This window comes from Nyctibius grandis, chromosome Z (genome assembly GCF_013368605.1).
Source record: "Nyctibius grandis isolate bNycGra1 chromosome Z, bNycGra1.pri, whole genome shotgun sequence".
NCBI classification, from domain to species: domain Eukaryota; kingdom Metazoa; phylum Chordata; class Aves; order Nyctibiiformes; family Nyctibiidae; genus Nyctibius; species Nyctibius grandis.
In genome coordinates this window covers 37,686,797-37,696,307 of record NC_090695.1, presented here as the reverse complement: position 1 = coordinate 37,696,307, position 9,511 = coordinate 37,686,797, and the positions used below count along the sequence as shown (strand labels likewise).

The window sequence follows — 9,511 nt, the reverse complement described above, 5'->3', positions numbered from 1 at the left end:
CGTTTAAAATAATCAATAAAAAAATTTGTTCTACTTTTTTAATATAGAAAGAAATTTAGTGTAAAACTGCTTCCTCAAGATCAGAACAGAACAGTATCGGCTGAAACTTTATAATGTAAGTCATTCCAGAAAACTGTGATGCCTGAAGTTACTAAAAGTCATGCTTGATGAAACTTTTGCAAATATTAGGGACAAGCTTTACAGAAAACCCAAATACCACAAAATATACCATAAACACTTTTTTTTTTTTCATGGAAACTTGAGAATCTATCGTTCTGAATTTTGTGCCTTTACATTAAAATTTTAAAACACTTTCTATTAATGCTTATGCTTAGGTTCAAATTAAACTGCATCTAAAGGAGGAACTATTCTTCTCCCTAGAGGGTGGTACAGAAGGGCCAGCAGATCATACTGCAATGCAAAAAATATAGTCTTTACATTGATACTGTAGGCAGACAAAAATTACTTAAAAAGCACTGCATTTAATCACAGGCATCGGAGAGCAAGTTGTTTGTTTTCACTGTAACATATCAAGCCACTGTGTAGCCCTTCACAGACAGGACTACCATAACCTTTGCTAAAAACTCTCTCAATCCAAATGAAAGCAAACCTCACTGCAGCAAGTCTGGCAGACTTCCCCATACTTAGTACACAAGTGGTCATGTTGATTTAAACAACAAAAACAATCATAACCGGCAAAGGAGCAACCCAATTACACTGGGCACAGGCTCAGCAGAATACACATAAACCTAGTAGAAAACATAAAGAAAGCCTGGTTGGAGGCAAAAAGAAGCAATTGCAGTGAAGCAATTTCATTTAGTTTCTAGAAAGGTTGTGCAGTCACAAATAAAACAAAGCTTTCATTCAACAAGTATAATCTCAAGGTCTTAAAATTGAAATTCAGCACTGATTAATAAATTTTCTATTTGCACTAATTTAGATCAAATTTAGATCAAATTTAGAAGCAGGGTAAGAAATTAATGTAATTCTGTTGGAAACAACCAAAGTCACATCCACAGTCTCTGAATACACATTTGCCAATGTGCTTATGTCATGTGCATTAGTGATGGCTCTCTTCTTACAGACCTTCTGTTTCAAAAAGAAAGACAAACAATCCTCATTTTCTTTATGGTCCTTTGCTTCACAAGAATAAAAGAAGAGAAAGGAGGAAGGAGAGGAGAACAAAAAAAAAAAACCAAACTCCAAAGCTTTCTCCTTTATGCTATGTGGAAAAGTAAAGAAAGATGGAGAAGTGTGATCAAGTGTGTGCAAGCTGCACAGCTTAGAGAGTCTCATTCTAAACGTACTTGGCTACATATTTATGACAGTTCATGTGTCTGGCCTCCTGCCTGTTTGACACAAATACATCTGCATTCACTAATCCCCCTAGACAGAGATCTCAGATCTGACGAATCACCTTATTAGCCTTAAACAAGTCCAAGTATCTTTGTGGGCAACAACATTTTAGACAAGAAATTATTTCTGAAATTGGATTTTAACCTTGTAACTTTAGTGAGAAGTATTATTCATAACCACAACTGTCTAAAAAAAAATCACGTCTCCTAATAAACATTTTGTTTACATGCACAGTTAATAACATTCTGTTTTAACACGGTGCTATATCTTTAGATGCTTAAATTCTTCAGGTCCAAAATTGACCCATTTACTGTACTGCCAAAACCAAAGAAATCAAAATATATGCTTTTCCAGCGACAGCAGCAATGAACAGGTCCTTGTAGAAGATACAGTAATAAAATTAATCCTTGTGTTAACTTTTACCACCCCTTTTCTCTTCTGAAAAAGTCTCAGGTTTCTGTTGACACTAGTTTTATTGCTCTATTATGTTCATAATGAAATATTATTGTATTTCCCTACAGAAACTATGCAGCATGAAGGGAGATGCTGGCTAGGAAACCACATCCAAATGACAAAAATTACTTGAAAAGCAGACTTACCAATTGTAAGCTCTCACTTTCATGAAGACAAGCTGTTTGGAGCTTAGACTTTAGGGCTGCAGTGGGAAGCTGATGAGATACTGTTTCTCTCACTAACATGTCAATTCTGTAACTTGCAAGTTGGTAGACATCCATAAAACTTTTAATCATGGCCTTTAAAAAGTAAAAGAAATCATCAGTGCCAGGCAGGCTATACTTAAATGCCAAATAGCATACATACAAATTCATTACAGAGGACTTAACTTTTAGTAATCAGAGAAATCAAACAAAGTTTGGAAGCCAGGCAAAATTTCAGTCTCAGGACTTAAACATTACAAAGGTCTAACATGGGATTTTGTACTCCTTCTAAAATCTTAAATATTGATAGCATTGAAGAAAAGCAAATGACTGTGTACCCTAATTAGAAGGTGTTTTGATGAGCTGTTTTCAAACATGCAGTACTGTACTGAGCAGCTGATACAATTTTTCATTGTATTTCAATATAAGATTCAGTGCAAGTTCAATTTCTGTTTACAAAGAATCACTACACAGTTTCAGGTAAATGTTCATACTTTCAAAATGAGTCGAGTTACTAATCCTCCCACTCCATGTTAAAAAAAAAATTAATTTGGCAGAAACAAAAGAAACACAGTAAACCTACAGACCTCTGAAAGTAAATAACCTGATTACAATATAGCTGGGAAAATATAATTGTTTTCATGTATATAGTGGAAGAATGTCCCAACCGTGTAATATTGATCAGACTGATAATAACGTTAGCAGCACAAGAGAGTACAAATGATTTGGCAGTACTGGTAACTTTATATCTACCCTAAATAGTGTAACACTGTTGAGATTATTGGTCTTCTTTACAACTGGTTAATCACATTTTATAAGCTACAGTTTTCCCTTCAGAAAGACCTGTAGTGAGTTTCTACTGTAAGAACATATTGCACATAATATGAAATTGGCCTTTCGAATGTAAGTCTGTGGTACAGGCAAAAATAAACTTAGTACCACAAACAGGCATTCACAAAGACTTTTACCGTCTTCCTTCCTTCCAAAACACTACTGCTTTTCAGAATAAAAGTTAACATAGCTGAAATCAATCAAGTTATTTCATTGTCAAATGTAGAAAACTGCGTTGGCAAATTAACACCTTCATATCTTTTCTCATCAGAAAGAATATTCAAAATGTTTTACATACTATGGTACTAGTCCTAAAAGTGTATTCACATAGCTCTCTCAGTCTGCTGCTGTCAGCTCTGATCCTGCTTTTGAAATTTTTCATCCACATTCAACGTGACTAAAATGCTGCAGCTCTTCACAAACAATACCAAGAAAGAATGTGGACATATCTCACACCCCATATAAAACTGCCTGAGAGTCTTCATATGGCAACTGTCCACATGTTTAAAATTAGACATATGTTGAAATACGTCCATGGACTGGGCCTGTGACTCATAAACAAGGATTATACCAACATGTCATAACGAGCTGTGTCTCAAATCCCACAGAAAAAAATCTTATGTGTTCCTTTGATTACTTCCTACATTACATTTAGAGGTATCACTGAACTAGAATGCATAGAGATGATTCCTTACCTTCTTCCTTTTACCTCTGCTACCACAAACCTAGTGAAGCCACTAACCTATACAGCTTCATCCTACATCTCCAGAGCCACTCTAAGTCCATGCAGTCCTCCGAAACAGCAGTTATCAATTCTTTGTTGTTCAACTCAGCTACTTAATTTGTTCTCTTGGTTAGTGAGTTCAAAAATTATCAGTCATCTAGGAAAAATGTATTCGTTCACGAGCTTTTATTTTCAGACATGGCAAATATTTTTTCTAAGACATCTAGATTTTTTTTTTAGTCCAGAAGGAAGCAGCTTCTCAGCTATTAATGATTCATTACCAATGTGGAAGGTAGCATTTATGCACCCATAGGTACACGCTCCTTCCAGTATACCCCAGATCCCTAGCGAAGAGTCAGGGTCAGTTTAGATTTCTCTCACTCAGGACCAGGTTAGCGAAAACAATATTTTTGGGTCTTCCAGTGCATGATGTGGAATCCTTGATAATGAGTATACACTACATTTATTCTAAATGCCATCTCGAGAAAGGCAAATACTTTGGGTTTTTAGACGTGCCACTGGAAGGCATCCATTTACATACAATTTTACATAGCTCATGTCAGTCACAGATTGAGTCACGGATCTGTTTTCCACAATACAAAAGTTCCACTTATTTGAAAGCTTGATACACAGGGAATGGTCATAGAACTTGGTCGACTGCACGTTATAAGATCTGTCACATAATGATTAAACACATCTCTAAAGGAGTTCAGAACTTTAATTTAGATCCCTATTTGCACGTTACAGATAGATACAAACATATCTGCAGCTCTGGAAACTGTTCCATGATCAACAAAGTCTGTTGACAGAATTTCAGAGAAGGCACATCTAGTTCTGCAGAATTTTTTTGCTCTTCTGCTAAGGAGGAATGTTTTTTTTTGTTTTTAAGTACACATAGCAATAAGATGTATACATAATTTTTAAGTATACATAGCAGTAAGATACTTCAGCAACTCTCCTGATTAATTTTTATAGCATAAAATTTGTCATTCATGTACATCTGCAGGATCTGCATTCAAGTGAGCGCTTCTGGTTTTGAGTGTGTTGGTAATAGTGTGACATGCAAACGGGGAACAGAACATGAAACAATAAAAATTTGTCTTCTGTTACAAATAAGAATTTTTTAAATGTACACACCAGAAAATTACTTCTGTTCAGCAAGGACAGATGTAGTGATCCCTGAACATTATAGGAACCAATATTATTGCAACTCAGACCACTTTAAAAGTTAAAACATTTTCAGACGGATGAGTATTATACAAAAGCTAGTGGGGAGAAGACTTAACCAAGGAGGCCACAACAACAGTGGGACTGAAGAATACTGATCTTAAACATTACTGGCTCTAGGTGTCCCTGCTTGAGCAGGGAGATTGGACCAGAAGACCTCCAGAGGTCCCTTCCAACCTCAACCAGTCTGTAATTCGGTGATTATAAAGTCTTCCTAAGGATGGAACATGATGCAAGTTAATAATGGTTGAAATTTACATAGGACTGTCAATTCTAAGAGCAGAAATTGTAATGAATTACTCTGCATTTATCAAAGAAAAGGAACAATTAATCAGACAGATAAATGGCTTTTTTCAGTGACCTCTTCCCTTTCCTTTTACTCCACAAAATGCCTTATTTTATACAGGATTTCACTATTATTTAAAGTTCTACATCATGTGCTACTGATATGGCAGAAGCAAATTATAATGCTAGGAGTGTTTTCAATGTCCAAAGTCTCTTTAATGTGAGAGGAGATCCATGCTCCAACACTAAGTCAAGCCACAGGCAGCTTCATGGAAACAGATGCATGACTTTCCCAGATAACTGGCTGCAACTTACAAGATAAAAATACATTTATAAGGTTGGCATGGGGAAAGGATGCTTTTATGCTGAAGGTGCTGGACTAGGCACAAAACTGGCAAGAGTGCCCAAGTCCCAGTTTGAAATATAACTTTCAATGGATAAGTTATTTTAAACCTAAGTACTTATAAGGATCTTTTTTTAAGAGAATTTATAAATTTAAAACAGTATCCCCACCTAGAAAATCTCTATGAGCACTCTAACTATCTTTGAATTCAAAGCAACTCAGAAATTTTGAAAAATTCAGGTAAGTGCTATTCACATGATAAAGGAACAAAGCATTTTAAATTTCAGATCCTTATTTATTTTAGAAAATGGGACTCTAAAGATACTGAGCATTGCACACCTGGCCATTTTGCCTGCCTCCCCAGCATAAAAACAAGGCCAGAAGACAGGAGCACTGCAAAATCATTTATGTGCATAGCTATCTACCAATGCGCCAATACGCTGAATATACGTAGATAAGCACATAAATAAGTAAGAGAGAACATATATAAAATCTAACAAAAATTAAAGATGTTTTGTTTTAAGTGAAATTAACAGATGAGGTTTATTTCAAAAGCAGCCATAAGGAAGAAGGTCCTTATGACACCTGTTCAGAGATGTCTCATCTGTAATACAAGGGTACACATAAAAATTTCTGACTACAGGCTGGTGAAGCTGAGAAACCTGAGTTGAGAGTAAAAATGAGACAAACTAATTTGATGCTGTTTATAAACTACAAACCAGTGAACTGCAGAGCTGTCACCAGTTTCTGCAGAGCAGAAATTTAAGCTGTGCTTTCTTTCTCCAGATTAATCTTTAAAAGGACTGGGAACACTTAACATTAGAGACAGTTCTCCAGAGGACATGTAAAAACAATTTTTTTGTAATATTCCTTCCATGTACTTTTGAATAACCAATCACTTCCTTGTTCTGTACAACATTTCTAGAACCAGTAATTTTAAGGTGCACATTGCTATCGATGCTTTAAAACAGCCTTTGCATATGTGACTGGCTACAAATTTACAGGACTCAAAGACTGCAGTCTTCAGGAGTACTTTATTTAAAGTGAAGAATGGCTAATACTGACAAATTACAAAACAATCTTTAAGGAATATGACCCACGAAAAGAAAATAAACCTTTTTAAAAATTAATTTATGAAATTCAAAGGTTACTCAAACTTCAGCTGTTCTCAATTCAGTTACAGTAGAAACATGACAAGAAATATACAGAGAAGCATATGCAAATGAGCTCTCATTAAAGTTTCTATGTATTTATTATACATTATAAAACCAGCATTTTTAATTCCAAATTAAAACACTGTAGATGTTGTCTCCATTGCCCTCAGTGCTTGGCAAATGAGAACAAACACAGTTCAGAACAATTTTTATTTGGTTTATAAATTATAAAGAATTGCGAATGGAAGTTTCCATTTAAAGTTTTAGACTATTCTGAAGTTACAAATAAAATACCAAGTGATTAAGAATCAGTTTCTTTATTTTTATATCCATGTTATACCATTAACTCGGGATCTTATTGGACGTGCTGTTATCATAGAATTGTATCTCCTGTTCAGAAGGAATAAAACTAAAGGAAGCAGACCTTATGTGAAATGATGCTTATTAAAAGCTATCACAGACTAACAGCCTGACAATATAAGCATTGAGTTTGTAACATCAGATGCAGCAGCCAGAATAACAAGACCATCTACTTTACACAATGTGCTTTACAAAAAAAAAAAAAAAGTATTAAAAAAGTAAAAATTAACATTTGACTGTTAGGTTCTCCCTTCAGGAAATTCTTCAACTAAAAAGAATGTTAGCAGGTAGTAAATTGACCTAAGGACAACATATACAAAAAGATGAAAAAGAACAAGAGAAGGAATAATGGATAGGCTTCAGAAGAATGAAAGATTAACTCTACTATAACAAAGTGCTTAGATGAGAATCTGAAAAGACTGAGAATTTCATTTATGGTACAGAATTTGGCTGAAGTGCAGTTCAGGCAAAAGCAACTGGTGTGAAAACAAAACTCCACAGAGTGGAGTTCTGCATGCTTAATGTATAACCTATAGAATGCCTGTCATTACTGCCTTGCTTCAAACTGACATAAATAAGATTAGTTAAAACAAGTCCAGAAAACAAAACACATGTCAATTACTTTTTGTTTTCAGAAGCAAGATTTCAGGATACTTATACATTTAAGAGAGCTATATTTGGGGAAGAAAGGATTAAAATTCTTTTCCCCCATACATTTTAGCATTTGAAAACTTATTTTGGCTTCCTTGACCCATAGTCCAAAATGTCTAGTGACAACATCAGTGCAAGATGTAAATAGAGCAGCTTCTCAGGCATCAGAAGAAACCCTCAAGGGAAATAGCATTCAGCAAAATTGCACTTTTGCAGCTGTTTGGCACTTCTTTAATGATCTATCCTCCTTGCATCTCATTTCGACACTAAACTTTTTGTTGGGTTCCATTCAAGCGTGGCATGCACAATTTAAATGTGCCAAAAAGCAGGTCAGTTCTGTTACAACTTTTTTTTCCCCCAATGAAAGCTGACTCAGTGCCACACATGGGGCCTAACTCTATCCCCTACGCTTCAATAACAATTACTTTACCCCGTAGGTCTCAGAGGACAGCCCAAGGGAATGAAGCTCTAAATAAAAGGCTAGATTCTCTGCAAGAGGTAATGACATGACTTCCTACAAGAAAATTGAAAAGGGAGCATTGAAATTGACAGAGACTGAAAACCACAGTGATGGGCCTAACAATTGCCATGAAAATTATTACAAAGTGCAAGAGTTTCAAAAATAACATTGATCTGCTAGAAACTGATAAATTAAGACCAATGTGTTTATCAGTATGATCAGGTAGAAAGCATCCTGAGAATTTTATAGCAAAGGAGCTATCTGCAGCCTTGACTACTCAGAAGTATCTCTCGACCATGCAAGCAAATTGCCACTTAACAAAATCAAGGAAACGCAGATTTTCATAGGCCAATGTTTACATGCAAAGACCATTCTAACTGGCTGCTGCATGCAAAATGTAAAGGAAAAACAATTGCTGCGCTGAAGAACTTGTACTTTAAGCTAAAGCTATGGGGAAAGTGCTACCAATACATTGTACCTCTTCCCATCTTCTTTTTGATAAAAAAGGAACATTTCAGTCTGTCAGGGAAAGAATGGAAACAGAAAGAAGTTTCAGGCTGGTACCCTTCCTTAAACTTTCTCTTGCAGTGTATATTCTAGACAGGGATGAAAGAAAGGACTAGAAGTCACTGAAAATAATACGAAGTCCATGTTGAAGTGCCTTAACTGTGAGTATGAAAATCTGCTTGGAGTGAGCACAATATATTACCGCTGACAAGAGGAACTAAAAAGCACCAGTCACAACAGAAGAGTCAAGATTCAGTTTTATTTTAAAAATGGCAGTGTCCCATCACACATTCAGTCTTGAGGAGAAACAAGAGAGTAAAACATCTCATCAAAATCCAGGTCAAATGCCAAGTGAAAGTACAAGTTGCCTGTATCTGGATGACATTGCTTTTAGTCTATTGGAGAGACATCTTTGAACCAGAAAAGAGGTACAAAAGCTGAACTACAGAATTCTGTTTTCACAACCAAATTCATAGAACTAAAATCAATTTTAAAAAGCATATTCTTTCTTATTTGTAGGGGACTTCTGCATATGGATAGGATATCCTATATAGGCAATACAATTTTTGTAAATAAATGTTACCTAAACACTAAATCTTAACTGTCTGAAATCTAATGGATTAATTATAGGTATATGTGTATGAGAACCATTTAAGGAGGGGAGTGAAGCAGACATTAATCTATTAAGTAACAAAGTAGGAAAATCTGAAGCAACTTCACATGGAAGGTAAATGTGAGATCTGAAAAACTCTTCCTCTGAAATGCTGTTCAACATAAGTAATTAATTCAACTATTTGCCAATGTAATAGAAACAATGAGTTTACTGACAATTAAAATACAGTTTTTTCATTGGTTCTAAAGAGTGCTCTATTAACTAAGACCAATTTCAATCACTTTTAGTAAAGAAATATGCTTTACAGACAAATAGATGCTGAGACTTTTATGAATCTTTTTAGA

The 9,511-nt window shown here is 35.2% G+C and overlaps 1 protein-coding gene across 1 annotated transcript in view; it reads right to left on the bottom strand.

Moving 5' to 3' along the window:
- Window positions 1-686: 686 nt before the first annotated feature.
- Window positions 687-9,511, bottom strand: part of CCDC171 (coiled-coil domain containing 171) — a 135,524-nt gene continuing 126,699 nt past the window's right edge. The window contains exons 24-25 of the mRNA XM_068423283.1: window positions 1,956-2,108; window positions 687-749 (exon numbers count right to left, since the gene is read on the bottom strand). Coding sequence (XP_068279384.1) covers window positions 687-749; window positions 1,956-2,108 — 216 coding nt within the window. The remainder of the gene's footprint in view (window positions 750-1,955; window positions 2,109-9,511) is intronic.